This window comes from Oncorhynchus tshawytscha, linkage group LG28, assembly GCF_018296145.1.
Source record: "Oncorhynchus tshawytscha isolate Ot180627B linkage group LG28, Otsh_v2.0, whole genome shotgun sequence".
Taxonomy (NCBI): domain Eukaryota; kingdom Metazoa; phylum Chordata; class Actinopteri; order Salmoniformes; family Salmonidae; genus Oncorhynchus; species Oncorhynchus tshawytscha.
Window position 1 is genome coordinate 20,881,064 of NC_056456.1, and position 27,902 is coordinate 20,908,965.

At 43.5% G+C, this 27,902-nt stretch overlaps 1 protein-coding gene across 2 annotated transcripts in view; it reads left to right on the top strand.

Moving 5' to 3' along the window:
* The window catches only part of LOC112226895 (catenin delta-2), a 103,392-nt gene that overhangs the window by 71,340 nt on the left and 4,150 nt on the right, over positions 1-27,902 (top strand). For both annotated transcript variants that reach the window (XM_024391549.1, XM_024391550.2), the window contains 10 exons: positions 2,847-2,979; positions 6,691-6,904; positions 11,361-11,544; positions 14,063-14,180; positions 17,096-17,281; positions 18,693-18,881; positions 19,157-19,307; positions 23,898-24,129; positions 25,202-25,286; positions 25,867-25,993. In XM_024391549.1, coding sequence (XP_024247317.1) covers positions 2,847-2,979; positions 6,691-6,904; positions 11,361-11,544; positions 14,063-14,180; positions 17,096-17,281; positions 18,693-18,881; positions 19,157-19,307; positions 23,898-24,129; positions 25,202-25,286; positions 25,867-25,993 — 1,619 coding nt within the window. The remainder of the gene's footprint in view (positions 1-2,846; positions 2,980-6,690; positions 6,905-11,360; positions 11,545-14,062; positions 14,181-17,095; positions 17,282-18,692; positions 18,882-19,156; positions 19,308-23,897; positions 24,130-25,201; positions 25,287-25,866; positions 25,994-27,902) is intronic.

Genomic DNA, 27,902 nt, shown 5'->3' on the forward strand with positions numbered 1-27,902 from the left:
TTTAATCACTGTCAAAGGGGCTTCAACAAAGTATTGAGTAAAGGGACTGAATACTTATGGAAATGTGATATTTTATTATTTTATTTTTAATACATTTTACAACATTTAAAATCATCTGTTTTTGCTTCGTCACTATGGGGTATTGTGTGTAGATTGACAGGGGGGAAAAAAACAATTTAATCAATTTTAGAATAAGGCTGTAATTGTCACGCCCTGACCTTAGAGAGCCTTTTTATTTCTCTATTTGGTTAGGTCAGGGTGTGATTTGGGGTGGGCATTCGATGTTGTCTATTTCTTTTTTTTGCCGAGTATGGTTCCCAATCAGAGGCAGTTGTCTATCGTTGTCTCTGATTTGGGATCATACTTAGGCAGCCTTTTTTCCCACCTGTGTTTGTGGGTAGTTATTTTCTGTTTAGTCTCTGTTATCTGACAGAACTGTTCGCTTTCGTTTTGTTACTTTGTTCGAGTGTTTTTTGATAATAAAAAAATCATGAACACTTTTCACGCTGCGCTTTGGTCCTCTCCTTCCGACGACAGGCGTTACAGTAATGTAACAAAATGTGGAAAACATCAAGGGGTCTGAATACTTTCTGAATGTACTGTAAATACTTTACACCGCTGGTTAATAGACAGATTAATATGGCTATGGCTATGGATGAAAGTGTTTGCTAATGCAACCATGCCTCACAGGGACACACCACAGAATGTGATCAAGCTTTATAATCATCAGCGATGAGAGGAGAAAAAAAATCTACTTTTGAATCGTACTTTCTCCCATTGGTCAATTTTTTGAAACAAAAGGATCTCAATCCCTCCCCGCTCCTCTGCATTCATTCCCTTTGATGAATTATATTCACAGGCAATCATTTCTGACGACTGCACACCAGTCAGCTCCAATCACTCAACAATAAGTGCTCAGTTGGGTAACAGTGGAGCCTAGCTAATGCCGGATCTGTACTGAGCATGCCCAGTGCCCACTAGTGTGGGGTTAAGATGCTTGGTAGAAGGGTGCAGGGAGTCTTCACAACTGACCATGTATTCTGGAAATGGAATGATATTCCACAGTGTTTGGTTGGTACACTGCTCCCCTGCCGTTTGAAACACCACTTTCATTGTGACAGTTCTGAAGAGGCTCAGAAGAGATGTTGAGAGCTGGGCTCCCTGGTGTTTTATTTATCTGGGTTTTGTTTTATGTGATTGAGGTCAGAGAGAATCCCAACTAGACCCCCATCACTCCGTTGACCTTTTTGAAAGTTAACATTTCTCTTTCTTTGTAAATGGTCGTGGCTTCTTCCATTTCTCCCTTTCTCACATTAGTAGTGGTTGGTATTGCTGGGAGAAGGATTGTGAGGAGATGAAATGTTCCTGAGGCTCTTACCCGTCGTAGTGTGTACATCACTGACTGGCAGCTTCCAAGCCTTTTGGATCAGAATTAGCTCTCTGTTCCTAGTTTTCATCTCTCTCACACCCTCTCTCTCGCTTGCTCTCTCTCTCGCTCCCTCACACATCTCTCCTTCTCTCTCACATCTCTATATTCCCCCCTCATCTCCCTCCTTCTCACATTTCTCTTCCTCTCTTCCCCCTCCTCTCTCTCTCTCTCTCTATCGCACATGTCTCTCCCTCATCAAAACTCTCTCTCTCTTTCTCTCTTACGTGAACCCACTCGTTAATGCAATTGATTCTCGGTCTTTGAGAGCCGGTGAGATGTGGAGTTGAGAAGCCAGAACTGGGGCATCTGTGTTGTCAGTGAGAGAGCTAACTGACAAACTAAAAGGCCTGATTGCAGACAGCTGTGATGGTTTGAGGTTGGACAGGTGCTGGAAGGTGTGTACAGGGAGGGTGCTGCCTTTGCACCAGTGTGTGTCTCTCTCTCTTTCTCTCTCTGTCTCTCCCTCTTTGTCTGTCTGTCTCTGTAGGTGTGCCGATAAGAGAGGTGTGGTAGTGGGGTAACACGGTGGTCAGGGTGATGACAGGGTGCTCTGACAGTCCATAGCTAGCCTCAGGCTAACGCACTAAAGCACCATAGCTAGCATCGCCAGAGGATAATGCTGGATGAAAGTATCTCTCATTCGCCAAGAGTAGGGATTCAGTTCTAGCCTTTATCATTCTCTAGTGAATGATTTAATTCAGAACTTGTGGGAATAGAAAACAAGCCTCGTTCTTGATTTGAATATCTCTTAGAACTAAAATGTTTTTTTTTTCACACTATGGGGGCTATGTGCTATGGGGGTGGTTTGTTTGGCAAATATGTCACACACATGCAAGCTTTTTCATGCTCAACAAGCATATTACGTTGTTCATTATTCATGCCGATGTTTGTTTTAAATGGACAATGCATATGTCATGTGTCACTGTTTTTCTGCTCTGTAAGTGAACCTCAATGCAATGTAACCTTAGTGTCTAACTTAGTAGTCATAGATGAACATTGCTACACACACAATAAACCAAACCAAAGGCATTCAAAAGAAAGAGAGAACAAAAAGGTGCCTTATTATTTTCTGTAATGCAGAAATGACATTATACCAAAACACCACTTATAGGAATTACCACCGCAACAGCTTCTGCAATTTACCACGTACAGTAATCACCAGATTGCAGTCATCTGAAAAGATAGATTGAAGATTGCAGTATAATAGACAGTGAGTGAGTGTTTTGTTTAGCACTGTATTGCAATGCTTGTGCTGAGTTCCAAATGGCACTCTATCCCTATGTGGTGCACTACCTTATGGGCCCTGGTCAAAAGTAGTGCACTAAATAGGGAATAGGGTGCCATTTAGGATGCAGATGCCTGTACAGATCCAGTGCTGTTCTGTATTCATCCCTGTGTTTCCCGTGGTCCCCTGCAGGGAGTTTGGCTGGAGAGACCCAGAGCTGCCTGAGGTGATTCAGATGCTGCAACACCAGTTCCCCTCGGTCCAGTCCAACGCTGCAGCCTACCTCCAACACCTGTGCTTCGGAGACAACAAGATCAAGTCTGAGGTAACCTGCACCAGGCCGATATGGCTACTCATACATTTCTACTGCCATGTGCTAGCGGGGACGCCTGCATCCACTGCTACACATTATGAAATGTATATGCCCCATAAAGTTGTTAAATCCGTGGCTAACACATTGGGCTTAAAAAAAGTCCGAATCGGTCAGTGGGATGGCCCTGGGCAGCTGTTGTTTCATTTGAAACTTATGAAACTTAGCAAAGTCTGCCTCCACCTTCATGTTCAGTACATCATCTAAAATCTATACCTTTTGTGAAACCTTTTTCAAGAATAATTCACAATTCTAGCTCAGGATCTATCCCAGGTGCTAGAATTGTGAATTCTCCTCACATTAATGGTCAGATAGTATTGCCTGATCTTGCCTCACCTGACTTTCCTCACCCTAATGTTGGATAGCTTGGTGGTGTCATGTCTGTGTGTAATATGTGGGGACGTTGGCTGGGTGAGATAGAGGGATGGTGAGGTATAGGGATGGTGAGATGGGGGAGGTGGAGATGGAGGGATGAGTTGCAAGTGAGATGCTGTCTTGGAGGGATTGGAAGAAAGTCATTAGGTCAGCGGATACCTTTTCCTGGAACACTGCTGATGCTCATCTCATTGCCTCTCTCAGACAGATATATCACAGGCAGCATGGGCAGGCACACACACCACACACACACACACATGCACACACCTTGGCAATCACACATATAGGCACACACACACAGATATAGACACACATACAGTGATATACTATATATACAAAAGTATGTGGACACCCCTTCAAATTAGTGGATTCGGCTATTTCAGCTCATTGCTGACAGGTGTATGAAATCGAGCACACAGCCATGCAATCTCCATAGACAAACATTGGCAGAAGAATGGCCTTACTGAAGCGCTCAGTGACTTTCAACATGGCCCCGTCATAGGATGCCACCTTTCCAACAAGTCAGTTCGTCAAATTTCTTCCCTGCTAGTGCTGCCCAGGTCAACTGTAAATGCTGTTATTGTGAAGTGGAAACTTCTAGGAGCAAGAACGGCTCAGTCAGTTGTGGACCGCCGAGTGCTGTAGCGTGTAACGTGTAAAAATGGTTTATCCTGGGTTGCAACACTCACTACTGAGTTCCAAACTGCCTCTGGAAGCAACGTCAGCACAAGAACTATTCATCGGGAGCCTAAGCCTAAGATCACCATGCGCAATGCCAAGCGTTGGCTGGAGTGGTGTGAAACTCGCCGCCATTGGACTCTAGAGCAGTGGAAACGCGTTCTCTGGTGTGATGAATCATGCTTCACCATTTGGCAGTCCGACGGACGAATCTAGGTTTGGTGGAAGCCAGGAGAACGCTACCTGCCCCAATGCATAGTGCCAACTGTAAAGTTTGGTGGAGGAGGAATAATTGTCTGGGGCTGTTTTTCATGGTTCGGGCTAGGCCACTTAGTTCCAGTGAAGGGAAATCTTAACGCACAGCATACAATGTCATTCTAGACGATTCTGTGCTTTCAACTTTGTGGCAACACTTTGGGGAAGGCCCTATCCTGTTTCAGCATGACAATGCCCTTTTGCACGAGGTCCATACAAAAATGGTTTGTCGAGATTGGTGTGGGAGAATTTGACTGGCCTGCACAGAGCCCTGACCTCAACCCCATTGAACACCTTCGGGATGAATTGGAACGCCGACTGCGAGCCAGGCCTAACCGCCAAACATCAGTGCCCGACCTCACTAATGCTCTCTCTGAAACTAATGAACACAACCCACAATTCGCAGGATTACGAATGGAATGGAAGCAAGTCCCCAGAGCGATGTTCCCACATCTAGTATTAGCAGCAAAAGGGGGACAACTCCATATTAATGCCCATGATTTTGGAATGAGACTTTCGACAAGCAGGTGTCCACATACTTCTGGTCATGTCGTGTATTTATAGTACTGCGAGGCGATGCACTGTAGCTGTGTGTGTCATCATGGTACCTTGTCTCGCCTAGCAGTATCTTGGTTATTTTTGGAGCAGAAGGCTGTGTGAAGGAAATTACTATTTAATGGGCACTCTATTTTAGTAACAGTAGAGCAATGGAGATGAAGGAGGGACATTTGTATAGTAAGTCAGTGTCTTCATAAACAGAAGGGAATATGCAGCATGCACTGTATGTAGCCTGCAATCTTGTGAGCCAGTGTCTATCACCTTTGCCAACAGAGCACCCAGATAAACAGGCTCTGATTTGTAATGGTTTTTCTCCTCTGTGTTTAATTGGAGTTGAGATGGACAGCAAGAGCAGCAGTGCTGATCCATTCTGTTGGGCCTAGCAGCACATCTGCTGACTGTTGGCACAACTCCCCTGGTGTGCGTGCGTACGCACACGTCTGTACGTATGTTTGTGACACTCTACCTGGTCGTCTTATCTCACTTCCTCTGTCACTCTGTCAATATGTCACTCTGTCCTCTGTCGCTCTGTGACAGTGTTTCCTTGGCCTGTCTGTCTGTGTGCAGATGAACCATTTTTCATCTTTAAACAACTGACCGACATTGGTTGAATTATTTGAATTCCATTTAGTTCTTTTTTTTTCTGTGAGCTCAATGCACACATTGCAGTTTTTCTTTGAGATAAATCAATCCAGTCTAAACTTTGCTATGTAGTTGGGAGTTAGTTGTAGTTTCCAACAGGCCAATATTCTACATAGTTTAGCGCAGAAAACATATTAATGAACTACAATGACCATGATCCATTGCGTATCTACTTGTCCGGTGTGTGTTTCTTTTACGCGTGCTACGGAAGATAGAAGAATGCGCGATCGTGAGGTAATATAGAGAGCAGCTGTTGCTTCGCAAAGTATCTCTACCTGAAAATACATGATCTAAGAGATTGATGGTTGGTATTAAACATTCATAAAAGTATGCCTTATTTACTTTGAAGAAAATAGTGATTTTGTCAGACAGCATAGGAAGCAGCTCTATAGAGATGAGATGATGATTTGGAATTAAATAATAAAGTAATCAAATAAACAAATGTATAACATTTTATTAAAGTAAAGTAATGTGAATAAATTATGATTAATAAGTGATAAGCAGTAATAGGCAGTCACTACCATCATGGGACTTTTATTTATTTGTTTTATTCTATGTTGTTACAGCATTCAACCCACATAATGCATAGCGCATTTAATGTAAATAATAAAACATAAATATTTTTTATATAATCGTTCGGCACTAATATGCAGCCACGTGACTCTAGAGCCCTCAAGCTCAGCTCTGGACCTCGAAGCCACTTCCACTGCGTCTTTTCATTGTTCCCCTCTAATCAGGGACTGATTTAGACCTGGGACACCAGATGAGTGCAATTCATTATTAGGTAGAACAGAAAACCAGCAGGCTCCGGACCTCGTAGGGTAGGATTTGAGGACCCCTGCTCTAGAGTAATGAGGGAGGAAGGAACTGTCTGATCTGGCTCTAGTTGATTTATAGAGGAAAGGTACCTGAGTGAAATAAAGAACAGGATTCATAGGGATGCCTCCAGGGATATTGTTGTCAATACTGAAAACTACAGATGACTTCTGTGGCAGACAGTTTGTAAAATTGAACTGTATAGAACAGTAGCTAGCTACACTATTGCATGCATGTTTGTACTGTTCTTTGTCTGTCTATTCATTTTGATCTAGTCTTGATCGATTCGTTATGATCCACTAACGTCCTCCTTTTCTCTCCTCTCCCTGTTCCTCTCACCAGATCCGAAGGCAGGGAGGAATCCAGCTGCTGGTGGATCTGCTGGATCACAGGATGACCGACGTGCACCGCAGTGCCTGTGGTGCTCTGAGAAACCTGGTGTACGGAAAGGCCAACGATGACAACAAGATCGCCCTGAAGAACTGTGGCGGGATCCCAGCCCTGGTCCGCCTGCTGAGGAAGACCACCGATGTGGAGATCAGGGAGCTGCTTACAGGTGAACAGAGTTTGGTGCTACGTTTTTACAAAGAGAGACATAACATAGCCTTGCTATATGACATTATAAAGGCTCATACCTGCTTATAGAAAGTTATTAAGCATTTTACCTGGATGCTTATATCTAGAGTTTATACACAAGCTGAATTTAACAGGACATTGGTACTGGGAGATGGATAACTAACAACTACTGAAGGCTATAGTGGTGAAGAATCACAAAGGGACTTTTCACATCAACATCCTTAGTGGTGGTTAAGCAGTGGTTAAAACTAATATCCGCAAATGACTTACTGGGTAGAAAATTCCTATATTTTATTAAATACAATATAATGTAATACTTGCATGGTGCTATTATCTATTAAAGGAGCGCTGTTCTAATTGAAACATTGCCTAAATGTACTTAGTCAATAACAAGTGAGAGGTTAAATCCCCTAGTCATGTTTATAGAGGGCATTATTTTATTATTTTATTTTTTACTGTAGAGAGGATTCTGAGCCTGGAAATGCGTTGGAAATAAACGGTTTGTGCTGGTGCTGTCTTAAAGGAGATTACCATATAAATGAGAAAGCAGTTCAACGCACGGAACACAGAGTCCCTCCTGTCACAAATGAATCAGGCATCAGAAAACCTTCCCGGCCCAGAGGAATTCTGCCTCTTCACTTCTTCTCTTCTGGCTGTTTAAATCAGAGTCACAGTGACCGCCTGCGCCTCCTCTCCCCTCCCTGTGACTGGGCAGGGATTAACGGGACTATTTACCCATTTCTCTCCATCTCCCAGCCTTCCCGGTGCCACCGACTGCCAGGAGGCACCCTACTTAGGGAAGCGGTAGCGGCGGTTTATGACATCACAGGAAGCCAAGCCAGGTTGTTGTTTTCTCTGCTGCTCTAGCAACCACCCCCCTTGGGAGCTAAAGATGATTATTTAGCGGGAATAAAGCTCTTTTAAATGGCAGCTTTCTTGTCTCCTGAGATTAGAGATGTGGATTGTGTCCTGGACTCCAAGTGACATCAGGGACCCATGTTGCTGCACTTACACAGCCAGGACGCAATTAGTCTAGTTTAGTGGAGGGGTGGATGAGATGTGGTCGTGCTGGATTATGGTTAATCAAGTTGTCCTTCTCTAGTTCTTGGAGTAAATTAATTGAAAAGTAGAGTAGTTGGATGAGATTGAAATGTAGAAATGTACAGCCATCTACAGACAACAATTCATAGACATACGGGGATGCTCTGTACACTCCGTGTACATTTGGTACCCTGGTGGCTCACTATAGAGTGGCTGATTTAATTAGAACGTCATCTGCACTGAATCAGTCCTTTGCCACTTGACTGCGGGCTCACGACACGGTGGCTGCCTCACCTGAACCACATAAAAACAACAGGCTCCTTCCTCAAATTCCATTTCCGTCACCTTGACAACCTGCACAGTGCCCTCACCTTCCACGGCCCCCTGTAGAGTTAATTTTGGTCCAGTTCTGCAGACGGCCCACTTTCTCCCCATGTAATGATGCTCTCGCTCCCCACCTAGCACCCCCCGCACCGCATTTCCTCCCCGATGATGTAAGGCTGAGGCAATTAACCTCTTTCATCTGTCAGGCGAAATAAAAAAAATATGTTATAGGTAGTTATTATGCGCCGAGCCTGCCGCCACTCTAGGCAGCAGCCCTTTCATTTTTGAAAACACAGAAATGTTGTGCGCCGCCCCGAGCGCGGTAAAGTGATGCTCTCTGTAAGATTACTGTCTCCACTAATTATGAGCAACGCAGCTAGTTATTTAGATGCAGAGCAGACCACAAGGACAACATCCCAACATAACTGATAAGACGAAAGTAGATCTATGTAATTACATTGTTGTTGTGAGAGGAACGGGTGAAGAGTGACTGTCTGCCTCATCACTGGTAATTGCAATCATAAATGCTACAGTGTCCTGGGAGGGACATGACACGGTGAAGGTCAACAAGAATTATAATGTGTTGGGCCAGCTGTCAAGGTCATTACAATCTGTGTGTGTGTGTGTGTGTGTGTGTGTGTGTGTGTGTGTGTGTGTGTGTGTGTGTGTGTGTGTGTGTGTGTGTGTGTGTGTGTGTGTGTGTGTGTGTGTGTGTGAGCCTTCTCAACAAATCACAGTGGTATGGAGTGTTGTGGAGTGAAGGACCCTCTCCTCTTCCTCCTCCTCCTCCCCCTTCCTCTCTCCTCTTATAGATAATTGGCCAGCTCTTGTGCTGTGTGTGTATCTCGACCTTTGGCTGACAGCGGCTGCTCACCCCTTAACACCATCCATGGCAGAGTCACAATGTTCCGACCACATCCTATTGAAAGCAATTTATAGTGACACATGACTCGGTTGTCTTTTTATTATACTTAACAAAAATATAAACGCAACTGTCCTATTTTTCATGAGCTGAAATAAAATGTTCCATACCCACTAAAAGCCTATTTCTCTCAAATTTTGTTCACAAAATAGTTTATATCCTGTTAGTGAGCATTTTTCCTTTGCCTAGATAATTAATCCACTTGACAGGTGTGTCATATAAAGAAGCTGATCATTACACTTTGTGCCGGGGACAATAAAAATCCACTCTAAAATGTGCAGTTTTGTCATATAACACAATGCCACAGATGTCTCAAGTTTTAAGGGAGCGTGCAATTGGCATGCTAACTGCAGGAATGCTCTCCAGAGCTGTTGCCAGAAAATGGAATGTTAATTTCTCTACCATAAGCCTCTTCCGGTGTTGTTTTAGAGAATTTGTCAGTACGTCCAACTGGCCTCACAACCGCAGACCACATGTAACCATTCCAGCCCAGGACCTTCACATCCAGCTTTTTCACCTACAGGATTGTTTGACGCCAGCCACCTAGACAGCTGATGAAACTGTGGGTTTGCACAACCCAAGATGTTCTGCACAAACTGTCAGAAATCGTCTCAGGGAAGCTCATCTGCATGCTCGTCATCCTGACCAGGGTTTTGACTTGACTGCAGTTTGACGTCGAAAACAACTGGTCAAATGCTCACCTTTGATGGCCACTGGCACGCTGGGGAAGTGTGCTCTTCACGGATGAATCCCGGTTTCAACTGTACCGGGCAGATTGCAGACAATGTGTATGGCGTCATGTGGGTGACATCAGCAATATCAACGTTTTGAACCGAGTGACCCATGGTGGCGGTGAGGTTATGGAATAAGCAGGCATAAGCTACGGACAATGAACACAATTGCATATTATTTATGACAATTTCAATGCACAGAGATACTGTGATGAAATCCTGAGACCCATTGTCATGCCATTCATCCGTCGCCATCACCTCATGTTTCAGCACGATAATACACGTCCCATGTCACAAGGATCTGGACACAATTCCTGGAAGCTGAAAATGTTCCAGTTCTTCCATGGCCTGTGTACTCACCAGACATGTCACCCATTGAGCATGTTTGGGATGCTCTGGATTGAAGTGTATGACAGCGTGTTCCAGTTACTGCCATTATCCAGCAACTTCGCACAGCCATTGAAGAGGAGTGGGACAACATTCTACAGGCCACAATCAACAGCCTGATCAACTCTAAGTGAAGAATATATGTCGCGCTGCATGAGGCAAATAGTGGTCACACCAGATACGGACTGATTTTCTGATCCACACCCCGTATCTGTGACCAACATATGCATATCTGTATTCCCAGTCATGTGAAATCCATAGATTAGGGAATAATGAATGTCTTTCAATTGACTGATTTCCTTATATGAACTGTAACTCCGTAACATTTTGAAATTGTTGCATGTTGCGTTTATATTTTTGTTCAGTGTATTATGAGGAATGTTATTTTGGTATCATCATACAGCTGCTGTAATTCAGGTTCAGTTGAAGTCATATGTAAACTGGGATGTGAGATACTCTCTGTGGACAGTAGTGCCTCTGTTCAGTGTTCAGCAAAGCACCCGAGATTGAGGAGGAAGACTGAAGTCGTAGTCAGTGTGGTTAAAGAGGAGAGAGGAGAGCCCAGCTGCAGAGAGAGAGCTTCCTCCCTGTCTCTGTGTAGGTTACGCATACAGTCTGTGCCAAAGCCGCTGGCTTGGAATGTAATTGGTAGGTTGGCTGGTTGCACATGAAATTACAGAAAAAATTATCCAAATCTATGAAGCCCTAGGTGACCAGTTTATTGCACAATCACGATGGCCTCTCACTAAATCAAAACTAGGGGCTGCAATATGCTCTTTTGTGAACATATGCATGACAAGTAATTAAACATTTATAGAATCTTACCGTATCTTTTCAGTGTTTCGAAAAATGTTGTCACACATTATCCTTATTTCAATTTCAGAGGAGGTATATTTAACTTTTTTTCTTCACGAAGTCTGTACGATTCAGCACAGTTTCCACTCTCATGTGCGCAATATACCTCCTGACCATTCTCCCACGTTAAATCACTGTTCGTCAACATCTTATCCTATCTGATGTTCTGTGTTCAGGTGTGCTGTGGAACCTGTCGTCGTGTGATGCCCTGAAGATGCCCATTATCCAGGATGCTCTGGCCGTGCTGACCAACGCTGTCATCATCCCCCACTCGGGCTGGGACACCTCGCCCCATCAGGAGGACCGCAAGCTGCACTTGCACTCCTCCCAGGTGCTCCGCAATGCCACTGGCTGCCTCAGGTCAGTACTCTTACTAGACCCTCGGGTCAATCAATCAAATGTATTTGCTAGCTTTTTACATCAGCAGTTGTCACTAAGTCCTTTACAGTTACCCATCATAGACCCCAAAGCAAAGAAGGAGCGATAGCACAGTGGCAGGGTCAGAGGTTAAAGTTCACAAGTCATGACAGCGTATGTTAACTCTTGAGTTTACATGCAATGGGTGGTAAGGTCTCTTCTGGGAACTTGAACTCTTCTTCTCTGGGTAGATTTTACTGAGAGCAGTCGGCTTCTACCAGGTCAATATCTTCCTGCTTTGTCGATCCCTGGCTTGTTCCTTTGTGTTGGTAATGCAGTATGTAACACATTGCTCTTTCACACATGAATACTTTGGAAGCTTTGTTCTCATTGTGAATATTGACTTGACAAATGAGGGTTATTGATCAAGGAAGTTTTATCACAGACAATGAATGCCACAAGTGTCAGACTGATTATGTGAACCCATGTATCATGTTTATAATTACCCACATTATGAGGGATGTTGTGTGAAAACGCCATGTCAGCTCTCTTTGAGGCTTAAAGATGCCTGCTCTGCATTAAAGCATTCTATAGTTCTGGAATATTGTCAAAGGGCTTTCTGGTTATAACGCTGGCATCGGAAGACAATTGGCTGTGTGTCAAGTGTTTCAACTCTTGATATCTGGGACCTCGTCCCCTGCATACCAGCAGGAGAAGCGTCTGTGAAGGAGAATAATGAGATCTTAGCTAATACATTGCCTGTCTGCTCATTCTGGGGTTATTCATTTTAGCTACAGTGCATTACCCTCTCTGTGCAATATGTCACCGCTTCTCTGTTGTGGTATTACCTGCTAATAGTTGATGGAAAGAAAACAAAGGCTTGGGGTCTATTTTAATATGCACACATTACCTTCTCAAAGCAGGAAGTGATTAATGAAAGGGAGGTCGGGCTTTGTGGGGACATGTTCCATTCCCATTGGCACCCAGACAGGTAGTCCTCTGCAGCACAACCAATCAGCAGTGCAGCAGCGTGAAGTGGGAGGAATCCCGCTGTAAGTGAAATGTGCTGAGTCTTAATGTCTGCCTGTGATGAGGGATGGCTGACTTTACAGTAAATCCCTGAGCTGAGCAGACTAATTCATCTGTTTCATGGGTCGTTAAGGAACAGAACAGAACAGAACAGGGGCTTTGATTGAATGTTTAATGTGCGGGACCAAGATGCCTTGCCACCTGCCGCCTCATCACACATTTGTCCCTCATCATGTGACACTTACTCTGGCAGAACAGAATCACCATGGCTGACAGGGAGCAATGCAACACACTAGTTGACTTTCATTCTCCACAGGATGCCTCTTTGCCAGGCATCAACTGCTGTGTAATGGGGAAAAGTCTGCCAATAGGACCATGGCTCTGACTGATCAGCAAGATAACATACTCACCATCTCTATCTTTCACACCCATGCTCACGAAAGAGTCAACAAACCTATGTTCCCTTTTTTGTATAATTTCCTTTCATCTCTGGGGTCATCTGTTGCGTCTGGTCTACCCTGGGGGGGGGTCAGAGGACAGTGATTGCTGTATGTGTTGGAACGACCTGATAAAGGACCCCGTGTCTCACCTCCTAGACCCTGTCTCTCCCCTCTATGGTCAACTCACTGATCACTGGAAGAAAAGAAAGAAACAGAACAGAACAGATACACATAGATTAGATTGATCAATGGCCGGCTTTGTTCATCAGGCCCATTACAAAGTGCTGGAGGTGCTGACGGGGTCACAAACAGGCCATCAATAATCTCCCTGTCTTTTGGCCCCAAACTCCACCAGCAGGCACCCTTAGATAATGGCCATGGTGTCCATCTAGAGGCCTCCTATAAGACAAGGCTGTCTGCATCATTACAGACTCTTAGTGACCTGACATTTAAAGGGCAGCGGAGAGGAGCTCTTTAGGACAGAGACTGTGTCCCAAATGGCACCCTATTCCCTTGTCAAAAGCCGGACACTATATAGGTAGTATGGGCTGAAATGGGGCTGATGGGCCAGTCTTGTCATGGAGTCAAACTATACTATCGTTAACACCATTTAGCTATAGCCTACATTCATTCATTTATTCATGTTTATGTATCCTTATTTTACCAGGTAGGTTGACTGAGAACATATTCTCTTTTACAGCAGCGACCTTGGGAAGTTACAGGGGGGAGGAGATGGGATAAATGAGCCAATTGGGAGCTGGGGATGATTAGGTGGCCATGATGGTATGAGGGGCAGATTGGGAATTTAACCAGGACAATGGAGTTAATACCTCTACTCTTACGAAAAGTGCAATGGCCTCTTTAGTGACCACAGAGAGTCAGGACACCCGTTTTAACATCCCATCTGAAAGACCGATTTTGATTTTGAGCAATTATGACAACAGTAAGTAAAGATGTATAACTTTAGGCCTGGAATTAAACTGAAATACCTGTAGCTACAGTACAATATAACAGGGATACATTGCTGAAGAGAAATGTGTCTGTTGTTGCAGGAATGTGAGCTCGGCGGGGGAGGAGGCTCGTAGGAGGATGAGGGAGTGCGAGGGCCTCACTGACGCTCTGCTCTACGTGATCCAGACCGCCTTGGGCAGCAGCGAGATCGATAGCAAGGTTTGACTTTGTGTTTCCTTTCATCTCCTCCCATAAAGAATACCCTTTTAACATGACGCTGAGGGAATGACAGACAGAGGTGGCCCATCAATACAAAACACGCACACTCACTTACACACACACACCACAACTATCAAAAGTTTCTGAGAGCTTCGGTGACACCTAGATGAAACGAAGACATAACGCCCAGCATAGACCCCAGACAGTTTGGAAGCAGACCAGAAATATAATCTATCCACACACTTGTTAGCTTCCTGGACTGTTTATAAGTGTATAAGCAATCAGACATCCTATCCACCATAACCACCCTCATCACAACTGACTTCTCCAAGGCCTTTGACAAAATCGTACACACCATCACCATTTAATGACTAATCCAACTGGGTGTCAGACCTGCCCTCACACCATGGCTCTGCAGTTTTGTGACCGGCCACAAACAACAGGTACGCTACCAAGACAGCCTCTCAGACTGGCAGGTGTTCCTCAAGGAACTCTTCAGGGCCCTCTCATCTTCCTTCTGGTCACAGACAGTGCAGCCCGTGATTTCGACAATAGGTGGAAATATGTGGACGATCTAAATCTGGTCCACACGTGTACAACAGGAAACATCAGCACAGCACAGCCCCTGAACAACTTCGACACATGGGTACATGCAAGCAGAATATCACTGAACCTTGCCAAGTGCAAAATCCTATCAGTGACCTTCACAAGAAATCCACCTGTCCCATGCCCTCTCTGGAATGAGGGCCAGGATCTCAAAGTGTGTGATAGTGTGAAGACTTTAGGGTTAATGGTACAGAAGGACTTACAATGGAGTGAGCAGGTTGCTACAATGGTAACCAAGAGCAACAGAATTATTTTTCTCTTTGCCGCCTTAAAAGGTTCCATGTGTCGTACTAAGACCTGGTTAGCATTTACACCAGCTACATATGTCCCACCCTGGAGTATGCCATTTCTGCTTGGCACAGCTCACTGACCCAGGACCAGTCTGATGACCTGGAGCGTATTCAGCAGAGCGCATGCCTCACCATCTTCGGAGGATACTCCAGTTATACTGAGGCACTTCAGACCCTGTCCCTACCCCGGCTTCATGAATGACAGACAGCTCTGACTTCACTGTCAGCCTCCTAAACTCTCATTTCAGAGACTGGCTACCCCCTGACAAAATCACAGTATCACGCAGCCTAAACAATCTGACTATGCTAAAGTCTAGAACCGAATGGTACATGAGGTCACCAATCCCATATTTCTGCTCATTGAATAATGAGTCACTTTAAGACCACAGGACATTATTGATTTACATTTTTTTTTTACTCGTATTGTTGTATTTTGTTTCTCTTATCGATTAAAATGTTGTATGTTAATGGGTTTCAGTTTGTATTGACTGCTATAGGAGTCAAATAAAACTAGAAAAACACGTTGTGCGCCTGGATCGGTGTGTCTTGATGGTTGCCTCCCTGACTCTCTCCACCTCCTCATCCCCTGTAAATGACCTTCTTTACCAGGATTTAGTTGCTTAACACCTCTCCTGTCCTTGCTGGTGCACAGCGTAGAGAGATGGGGAGAATCTACTGTGCAGTCTGGCTAGCGAAGATCATCACCAGCTCTGATTACACTGGTCCTTTCCCAAAAGCCAATACCAGATGTCCAATTTCCTGCGAATGAATTCCTCAGAGTCTATGGAGTTAATGATTTGAAATGTATTATTTAGGATAATACAAACAGCGCCTGTGTATATTATGTTGAGATTATATCCTTTATACGTACTAGTCAATGTTCAACTATTGGACGGATTCAATCACAGGTCAGGCATGGAGAAATTGACACACTGTCAGATTCTGTGTGGTTCAAGGTCACCTGTTTATGCCTTGTAAAATACCTTGGGAATCTGAGAAAAAAAGGGACAGGGTACCCCGTACGTACAGTACATGATAACCTCGAGCAGTGCAACGCACATACTACATTATCCCGATGTCAAGCAATAACAATGACTAACTGTTCTTCCCTAATAAAATACCTTCCATATCTGCCCTCTCTGCTACAGAGAGATACAGTAGGTTATGGTACCGTAAAGCTCCTCTGATTGTACCACTACGTACACTCTCCCTATTTTGTTTGGTTTCCGAGGGCCTTTGTTACGTCTGGACTACTTTCTGCCAACCAGTTTGAAGGAGATCTGGTCAGCTCTAATCCCACTGAAAATCCTTTACAAGACCAAAGTCACCCCACTACATTATTTTCTGCCTCAATGATCACTACAATGGGATTAGCACTACTGTACTGCTCTGGCCTGGATCCAGCACAGCAATCTAACCAGTACAATGAGTTAGTCATACATTAGGAACAGATGCACTTGACTTTACTATACCAATCACATTTACGAATTTACAGACTGGTCAATTAATGTACCAATCGTCTTTACATACTGGTCGCCTTTAAATACTAGTTACAGAGCTATTCTTTAATTCTTGCACTGTTAATTGTATTATTGAAGGGTTGCCATCTGCTTTGTTTAGCTGTAGGCATTCTGTAAGATGTCATTAAGTAAAAGTGTCAACATAAATTAAGCAATGGTGCCATGGCCTATTGCATTGCTTGTGCTGTCTATTCGAAAGCAAACAGCAACAGACAGATATTTGACTTATGCATTTGCCCCAGTTTATAGCATCCTTACAGCATCCTGTCCACTTCCATTGGAGGATATTAACCGTCTTAACTGTATTTATCACTACATGGCCGACATGCATACATCTCACGGCACGCCTCAAATGAAAATACTGCTCTCATCTCTTGATCTCTCTCTCTTTCTTTCTCTCTCCCTCTCTCTCTCTTTTTTTGTCTCTCTCTCTCTTCCTCTCTCCTTTCCCCCCCTCCCTCCCTCTATCTTTCGTCATCTCCCTCTTTTGTCCTTGCAGACCATTGAAAACTGTGTGTGCATTTTGAGGAACCTCTCGTATCGACTAGCGGCAGAGACATCTCAGGGACAGCAGATAGGCACAGACGAGCTTGACGGATTGCTTTGTGGCGATGCCAACGGCAAGGATGCCGAGAGCTCTGGTTGCTGGGGGAAGAAGAAAAAGAAAAAGAAGGCCCATGATCAGGTGGGTTCCTCTCCACTGCAGCTGTTAGCAATTAGCCAGCATGTTACAGCAGTGGTGCTGGAAGCCCGGCTAGGGAGGGGGGTCTACATCTCATGGATAATTACACATTTACTGGGTTTAGTTCTGAAAGAGGGTCTTCTGGTTTCTTCTGGTTTCTGCTGTCAAGGCTGGGAAAATAAACTGGCAAAGTCAAGGTTTGATTATTATCTAACTGAGTTGGATTATGCTATTCAGTGGGATTGAAATGTCGGTACAAATAATCTAATCTGGCATACATTAGATGCTCATGCAGTTGGTTCGGTGTGGATGATTTAGTATGTGAGATATGCCCCATGGATGTTATGTTGCTGGATGCTCATTCTTAAATCATGTTTATCTTGTAAGTAAATAATTCAGAAAGCAGTGCGTGACTCACTTTTCATTGTTCTTTGATAATTAAAGACAACTGCACCTAAAAACCAACTTCTCATTTAGAAAACAGCCTATGTGGCATCGATATGAGTCAGAAATGTTTATTCTACTGTGGAAATGACTACAAAGTGTAAATAGGATAATTTTGGTCATAAAGTCAGTCTCGTCCAAAACAGACTTTTGTTAGACTTGTGGTCGTGACTGCATCACAACGTAAATTAAGGTTTGGTTTGTTTTAATCCTGCCCACATCCTGCCCAGCCGACAGCTGGCAGCACACAAGTGATCATACATTTCGGTGTGCAGCTACACACGACCCGATCATAATGCCTGTGTTAAATGTGGGCTGACTTTGGTTATCCCTATGGGTCCAGTTGGGGAACATCGGTAAATTACACAAAGTACAATGACTTGAAAACCTCAAACCAAACTATAAATTGTAGAAATGAATATACAAATATTAAAAGCATTTAATGGGAACTAAAAGGTGTGCAACATGAAAATATTATCTCATTTACATTGTGTAATTTATTGACAGTCCCTAACAAACCCCGGAGAAAGGCTATCCAAAGTCAAACCAATTTTGCTGCAGTCGCACACCAGCCGGCTGAAGCTAATTGGCTAAATAATTTGGCTAACTCTTTACACCTGCGAACACACACACACACACACACACACACACACACACACACACACACACACACACACACACACACACACACACACACACACACACACACACACACACACACACACACACACACACGAGACACCCACATCAAACCACACCCCGAAACCATCTCACGTTTGAATTCAGGTCTTGGCCACTAGCATTTCTTAATCAACCAAATCTAAAACAAGGCCAAATCAGGTAGTGCAGTCACCCTTTAAGTAATTTTTAGTGGCACTGTAACTAAGTGGCGTTGTCAAAAAGTTTGATGCCACATCTTATGCCTGTAGTATTGATAAGTAGTAATATTCCACCATTCTGTGTCACCCAGTGGGATGGTGTTGGGCCCTTCCCGGACTCAGCTGACCCTCCTAAAGGCATTCAGATGCTGTGGCACCCCACCATCGTCAAGCCCTACCTCACACTCTTGTCTGAGTGCTCCAACCCAGACACCCTGGAGGGGGCAGCCGGGGCTCTGCAGAACTTGGCTGCAGGCAGCTGGAAGGTACAGCACAGTACAGTAAGCTATGGTCTCCCTCCTCAGAGCTGCTCCAGTGGCAGCCATTTTCTAGTCACACTGTCATTGTCAAACTGTCAAAATGAACTTGCCTTAGACATTGGTTGCTCTTAGCTCACTGCAACATTAAGAAAGCATGAGCTACTACTGGAGAAATGCTATATTGGGCAGTGTTGGGGGAGTAGACTACTCCTGTTGTTGTCCCATATATAGAGCAGAATGATGTGTGTTTTATATGATGAAGTGTGACTGTCTTCTCTTTCTACTCTCCTCTCCAGTGGTCTGTGTATATCCGTGCGGCAGTGAGGAAAGAGAAGGGTCTGCCCATCCTAGTGGAGCTCCTGAGGATCGACAACGACAGGGTGGTGTGTGCCGTGGCCACAGCTTTAAGAAACATGGCCTTAGACGTCAGAAACAAAGAACTCATCGGTAAGTGTAGTTGTCAGTGAATCAATATTGTACACTCATACATTCTACATGCATGTTTGTGTGTGTGTGCATTAGTGCGAGTATGTAAGCGTGCTCAAATGGAAATCATGAAATCAATCAGAGGTCAATCCTCTGTAAAAAAAAAAAAAAAAAAGCACATGACAGCCCGCTTTAAGTTTTCCAAAAGGCACCTAAAGGACTCTCAGGTCATGAGAAACAAGATTCTCTGGTCTGATGAAACCAAGAACTCTAACCTAAATGCCAAGCATCACGTTTGGAGGAAACTTGGCCCATCCCTACGTTGAAGCATGGTGGTGACAGGGATACTAGTCAGGATTGACGGAATGATGAACAGAGCAAAGTTCAGAGAGATCCTTGATGAAAACCTGCTCCAGAGTGCACAGGAACTCAAACTGGGGCGAAGGTTCACCTTCCAGCAGGACAACGACCCTAAGCACACAGCCAAGACAACGCAGGAGTGGCTTCGGGACAATTCTCTGAATGTCCTTGAGTGGCACAGCCAGAGCCCGGACTTGAAACCGATCGAACACCTCTGGAGAGACCTGTAAATAGCTGTGCAGCGACGCTCCCCATCCAACCTGAGCTTGATAGGATCTGCAGAGAAGAATGGGATAAACTCCCCAAATACAGGTCTGCCAAGCTTGTAGCGTCAAACCCAAGAAGACTCGATGCTGTAATCGCTGCCAAAGGTGCTTCAACAAAGCAGTAAAGGGTCTGAATACTTATGTAAATGTGATAGTTTAATGTTTTTATTTATTATAAATTTGCAAACATTTCTAAAAACCTGTTTTGCCTTGTCATTATGGGGTATTGTGTTTAGATTGATGAGGGATAAAAATATTTACTCCATTTCAGAAGAGGGCCGTAACTTAAAAAATGTGGAAAAAGTCAAGGGGTCTGAATACTTTCCGAATGCACTGTATGTGTGCCCCCATAGACAATGTGTGCACTTCTCTGCAGCAAACTATACCAGCCTATTTATCTACGAAGATGGGTGTGCACTGCAGAGCTCTCTTTGTGGACTGTGTTCACATGGTTGAAATTCTCCTCATGACAGCACTAAAAGACTATTGATCTCTCTAATAAACGAGATGTTCTGTTGGACCTCGGCATCTCCATAGCAACTGCTCTTGCCGTTTCAGGCTGGTGCTCTGTGCTAAGTAGATGTGTGTATCATGTCATAGAGCCCGCAGGCCTTCGGACTCCCAACTCTTTGTTGGTAGAATAAAGGGTAGTAACCCACAATTATCTGTTTACATGCTTAAGTCATGTTAAGACAATGTTATGTCTGGCTAAATCTGACGCTACTGATAGCCATGCAAAGGGGGATTTCGTTATTGGCATTTCATTGACATTATAGCCACTATTACACACAGCATATATAAAGTGTTTATTACGTGTAACTTGGAAAATGACCTTTGTGATAATCATCAGCTCAAATTATCTTCACCCTCTTTGTTTATCTACATTACAAACAGTGATGTAGTTGTTAAAAAATAGGTAGGTAAACTCACTGTTTGCAGTGAATAAAGTAACACACTATATACTTTCAACCGTCACGCAAAATCCAGAAGGGCTCCTGAGTGGCGCAGTGGTCTAAGGCACTCCATCTCAGTGCAAGAGGCGTCACTACAGTCCCTGGTTCGAATCCAGGCTGTATCACATCCGGCCATGATTGGGAGTCCCATAAGGCGGCGCACAATCGTCCCAGCGTCGTCTGGGTTTGGCCGGGGTAGGCTGTCATTGTAAATAAGAGTTTGTTCTTAACTGACTTGCCTAGTTAAATAAAGGTTAAATATAAAAAAGGTGCATAAACTGCATTTACTTGCGTTTATCCTCCACTACACCACTGATTACAAACACATGTTGTGTTGTTTCTAATGCTTTGAAGACTATACTATGAATCACACAAAGCGATTGTGCATTGGCAAGACATTCTCAGTCGTTCTCATTCCCAGGCCTCCCTTTAAAACGTAAGTGTTTTCTATGAAAATGCCATTACCTGGGAGGTGTCAAGGGGTTTGGTATTTCCATCCCAGCTACGAATGTTGTGTCCTCAGGCCTACAGTAGAGTATGAGTGTTTAGCGGGGTATTAAAAAGCCCCATTGAGCAGAAGATGGATGTATTAAGCCCTCGTCACATAGCTGTAAATGTCAGGCTGGGAGTTTGAGGCTGTATTGTGAATTATTAAAAGCATGAATTTCTCTCTCTATTTATCTCTCAATTTCTCTCTCTCTCTCTCTCCCTCCCTCCCTCTATTATTCTCTCTATCCTTTTCTTATGCCCTAGTTTTTTTGTTTTTGACTAAAATCCATAAGGATTGTATTATATATCCTTAAGCATCATTCCCATACGTATGTCCTTTGTCTTCTTTATTCTTCTTCAAGTGGGTGCCTCTGTGTGAAGTGCCGTATTTATTGTTCTCCTGTCAAGTCAAGAAATCCTCTTTAGCTCAATCGCTCACTGCTCATGGGGGACATAGCCTTTATAGGACAAGGGGCTTGTACACGTCTCTGACCTTGAAGGCTCTCCTGCTGTCCACTGAGTAGTGACGAGGTTAGATAATATGAAGTATAGTAAATAGTGCTTGTTTTTATCAGTTTCTGTTATATTGGCCATTTGCTACCATTTCCCCTCTTGTTGTTGTGAATATGAAAGTATACAAACGGAACACTGCGTCGTGGAGAACATGCGTATGTATTTACAGAAGAATGTTGTTTTTCTGCATCCATGGCTTTCTAATCTGTTCCCTAATAGCATATACAGTACCAGTCAAACGTTTGGACGCACCTACTTATTCAAGGGTTTTTCTTTATTTTTACTGTTTTCTACGTTGTAGAATAATAGTGAAGTCATCAAAACTCTGAAATAACACATATGGAATCATGTAGTAACCAAAAAAGTGTTAAACAAATCGAAATATATTTTAGATTTTAGATTCTTCAAAATTCAAAAGGCACTCGCACATCTGAGCAATCTTTTTTGCGGGTGCCTGGTAACAGTTGAACAAGATGAAGGAAAAAGGAAACCGTACACTCCTCTTGATAGTATCACTGATCTTTAATAAGCTTACGTATCGGCCTCACGGCCTTCGTCAGAGCTTTTGTGAGTAAAAAAAAAAAAGATTCTTCAAAATAGCCACCTTGATGACAGCTTTGCACACTCTTGGCATTCTCTTGGCATTCTCTCAACCAGCTTCACCTGGAATGCTTTTCAAACAGTCTTGAAGGAGTTCCCACTTAATGCTGAGCACTAGTTGGCTGCTTTTCCTTCGCTCTGCGGTCCAACTCATCCCAAACCATCTCAATTGGGTTGAGGTCAGGTGATTATGGAGGCCAGGTCATCTGATGCGGCACTCTATCATTCTCCTTCTTTGTAAAATAGCTCTTACACAGCCTAGACATGTGTTTTGGGTCATTGTCCTGTTGAAAAACAAATGACAGTCCCACTAAGAGCAAACCAGATGGGATGTCGTATCGCTGCAGAATGCTGTGGTAGCCATGCTGGTTTAACTGGCCTTGAATTCTAAATAAATCACTGACAGTGTCACCAACAAAGCACCGACACACCATCACACCTCCTCCATGCTTCACGGTGGGCACCACACATGCAAATATCACCCGTTCACCTAAACTGTGTCTCACAAAGACACAGTGGTTGGAACCAAAAATCTAAAATTTGGACTCATTAGGCCAAAGAACAAATTTCCACCGGTCTAAATGCCCATTTCTTGGCCCAAGCAAGTCTCTTCTTCTTATTGGTGTCCTTTAGTAGTGGTTTCTTTGCAGCAATTCGATCATGAAGGCCTGATTCACGCAGTCTCCTCTGAACAGTTGATGTTGAGATGTATCTGTTACTTGAACTCTGTGACGTGCAATTTGAGGTGCAGTTAAATGCCGATTTTTGAGGCTGGTAACGCTAATGAACTTATCCTCTGCAGCAAGAGGTAACTTTGGGTCTTCCTTTCCTGTGGTGGTCCTCATGAGAGCCAGTTTCATCATAGCGCTTGATGTTTCTTTGCGACTGCACTTGAAGAAACTTTCAAAGTTCTTGACATTTTCCAGATTGACTGACCTTCATGTCTTAAAGTTATGATGGACTGTCGTTTCTCTTTGCTTATTTGAGCTGTACTTGCCATAATATGGACTTGGTCTTTTATCAAATAGGGCTATCGCCTGTATATTACCACTACCTTGTCACAACACAACTGATTGGCTCAAATGCATTAAGAAGGAAAGAAATTATACAAATGAACTTTTAACAAGGCACACCTGTTAATTGAAATGCATTCCAGGTGACTTCCTCATGAAGCTGGTTGAGAGAATGCCAAAGAGTGTGCAAAGCGATCATTAAGGCAAAAATCTCAAATATAAAATGTATTTTGATTTGTTTAACACTTTTTTGCTTACCACATGATTCCATATGTGTTATTTCATAGTTTTGATGTCTTCACTATTATTCTACAATGTAAGAAAATAGTCAATATATAGAAAAGTAGGTGTGTCCAAACTTTTAAAAGGTTCATATACAGTATAACTAACCATGATATTTTTTTCTTTCCACAACAGGCAAGTACGCAATGAGAGACTTGGTCCACCGATTGCCCGGGGGGAACAACAACAACAGCAGTGGTGGGACTGCTGCCAGTGCTATTGGGAAGACCATGTCGGATGACACTATCACAGCTATCTGCTGTGCCCTGCACGAGGTCATCACTAAGAACATGGAGAACACCAAGGCTCTGCGTGACGCTGGAGGCATCGAGAAACTCATCGGCATCGCCAGGAGCAAAGGAGACAAGTAGGTGTCCAGAAGTCATGCTGTGCTCACCCTAATTTGGAAAGCCAGAGGAAAAGCTTGCTTGCATGCCTGCTGTCCAGCTATTCTACTGTATATAACATTTTAACACACTGTCACAAAAGACTATGTTCACTGACTCTAACCTTCAACCCTAACACCAACACACAGCCCTCCAGCTCAGCTAGTAATTGTATATGGATTGTAGCATTAATGTAACTGCTGATCGGGACATGGGAGCTATAAGTACGTACTAAGGTTCTGATCATTTCCCTCTTAATTCCCTTAAGTAGATTTTTTAAAATGATGTTTTCTCTATAACTCACCACTGTAGAGAAATGCCTTTTAAAGGTAGCTAATTGTGGTTTTTATGTTTTCTCGTTTGTGATTTTATGAGCCCAAATATCCCTTATAAGCTTTTAGTTTGCAATTAGCAAGGTAACTTAATTGAGTGGTGTGCTTTGGCTTCCTCTCCAGTTAGTCCGGTGATGCACTTGCCTAATGTTGCCAAGGACAACAGACTCTGTACAACTGTAAAAATATGTTGCCTCATAGAGTAGAAATGTGTTATCTGGGATAGAGAAGAATAATATTTAAGAGTCTTGACAAAAGAGAAGTGTTGCTATATCTGCAGTGCTATGATGTAATAACTTTTGATTATTCCATATCTCTGGTGTGAATCAGAATGAAGGATGCGTGGTTAATTGAATCACCTCTGGCGCTGACAGTTGTGGCTCGTGGAGTTTCTGTGCAGAGATAGAGGATAGGTGCTGTGTGAGAGAGAGGGCCTCTGATGCTAAACTGATTGGATTTATCTCTGCTAATTGCTTTTTCCATTTGAGATTTGTCTTGTTTTTGTGCAAAAATGACAATGGTGCTAAAGTACAGAGTTAGCTTGTTTCCATTTTATGTTCGCTTTGAATGTTTATGTCTAAAAAATGATCGATTGAATTTGTTTCTAAATGTTTTTGTACTGGTGATCTTTCATCTAGCATCGGGCATACCAAACCTTTTGTTTAGAACATGTGGTTCTAGTCATCTGAGTAAAATGAAGTCTTGTGTTTCTCTTCCCCAGACACACACCCAAAGTGGTAAAAGCAGCCTCTCAAGTCCTCAACAGTATGTGGCAGTACAGAGACCTTCGCAGCCTCTACAAAAAGGTGTGTAATACAAAGAACTTGCTGCCAACACAAGACATCTGCTGAAGGAGCTCTTGAAAGTTTAACACCTTAGTCTCTTGAGTTGGTTTTTATGCTCTTATTAAAATGAGAGAGAGAGAGTAAATGGCAAAACCTGTGCAGCAGTGCATGTGTGACAGTTCAGTAAAGCTCACGAAGCAACACAAGTGCAAGAATGTATAGTGAGAGTAAAGCTGGAATCCCTCTGGGCTGCAGTTTAATGAACTAAAGAATCTGTCAATGTTGACCTGAGGAGAGGAGACAAACATGCTTTAATGAAACAAGACGGATTAAGAATTAGAGGGTTTAAAGGCTTTGAGAGGGGGAGAAAAACCAAGCTCTGCAAGACTGGTGTTGCATGCTTTACTAAAATGGATAGAGAGTCATTCTCGTAACATCCCCCTGTTCTATTTTGCCTCATTTTAATGTGAGGATAGTTTCTAACCCATTTGCTATTTGACCAGATTATCTTAGATCATTGAGTATGATCATTCAGTACAATAATACAGAATGTTGCAGTTCATTATAGCTAAGTTCCCTAATGCATCTCTTTTTCCCCCAGGATGGATATTCTCAGTATCATTTTGTTGGCTCATCCTCTACAATAGAAAGAGATAGACAAAGACCATATTCTTCCTCCCGCACCCCATCCATCTCGCCCGTACGGACATCTCCAAATAATCGATCAGGTGAGTCCACTGTTGTCTCTCCTTCTGCCCTCCCACTCCATCAAGCCACTACTGACAGACACCCAGGATCAGGACCAGTTGGTGGACAAGTGGTATGCATGTCAGTGTGTAGGTGTATTCTCTCTTTACCCCATTAAAATACTGGACATCTTTTGCAAACTCACGAGGCTGATCATCCTTTAGAACATGTGTCAAATGGTGGGCCAAGTGTCTGTGGGTTTCTGCTCCACCCTTGGACTTGATTGATGAATTAAGGTCACTAATTAGCAAGGGGCTCCCCTCACCTGGTTGTCTAGGGCTTAATTGAAAGGAAAAACCAAAAACCTGCAGACACTCGGCCCTCCGTGGGATGAGTTTGACACCCCTTCTTTAGAGCTTTAATTGCCAGACATTGCAGAACAATTTGACCATGCATTTCAGACATAGATTCTGAAAACGTAGTAATGTTTTGGATTAAAGATAGGATGAACGAAGGATAAGGTGGTGTCTGCCCAGACACAGCGGTGCACAGACACTAATAAGCAACTGGCAGTTACTCACTTACCCTTTGAGATGAAAAGAGAGAAGAGAGGAAAGCAGGAGGAGGATGGGAGGGATGACTCAGGTGACACAGCTGATTTTTTTGGGGGGGGTAGAATACCACAGCTCAGGCTCTGTTCACCTCAACAGCAGCCTCATAGGATAACCCTTGGGAGTTAGGGCCCGAAGCAGAATAAATAGTTGTCAAAATACACTGACTAGAAGTCGCTCTGGGGAAGAGCACCTGCTAAGTTACTAAAAATGTAAATGTACCAGGTATTGGTACTACTGTTGTTGAAACCTATAACTTGTTGGCTGTGTTTAATGGTGATTATAAGAGGATGTTCTTGTTACAGGGTGTTCTAATTGGAGTTGAATGAAATTCAACGTGGAAACACTGACCTTAATGGATCCTATTAGAAAGCAATAAACTCTCTGAGTAAAGATTTCATAGAAGAGCCATTTGTGGATGTTAGATCTGTTTAGCCTACAGTATATAGTTAGGCCTATGTGTTTGTTTTCATTACATGCTTGTTTTCTCTGATGTCATCAGCCGCTTCACTGTCAGCTTTCCTTGACCTGTTTCAACAGAATATGTTACTGTACAAGAGTGGGAGGATTATATGCTGAACAAAAATGTAAACGCAACATGTAAAGTGTTGGTCCCATGTTTCATGAGCTGAAATAAAAGATCCCAGAAATGTTCCATACGCACAAAAAGCTTATTTCTCTCAAATGTTTACATTCTTTGCCAAGAAGCTGATTAAACAGCATGATTATTACACATGTGCACCTTGTGCTAGGGACAATAAAAGGCCACTCTACAATGTGCAGTTTTGTCACACAACACAGTACCACAGAGCCACAGAGCGTGCAATTGGCATGCTGATTGCAGAAATTTCCACCAGAGAAGTTTATGTTCATTTCTCTACCATAAGCCTCCTCCAACGTCGTTTTAGAGAATTTGGCAGTATGTCCAACCAGCCGCACAACTGCAGACCATGTGTAACCAAGCCATTCCTGTCACCTGCGGGATCATCTGAGACCAGCCACACAGACAGCTGATGAAACTGTGGGTTTGCACAACCGAAGAATTTCTGCACAAACTGTCAGAAACCGCCTCAGGGAAGCCCATCTGTGTGCTCATCGTCCTCACCAGGGTCTTGACTTCACTGCAGTTCGGCGTCATAACCAACTTCAGTGGGCAAATGCTTACCTTCGATGGCCACTGGTATGCTGGAGAAGTGTGCTCTTCACAGATGAATCCTGGTTTCAATTGTACCTGGCAGATGGCAGACAGTGTGTATGGCGTCATGTGGGTGTGCGGTTTGGTGATGTCAACGTTGTTAACAGAATGCCACATGGTGGCGGTGGGGTTAGGGCATGAGTA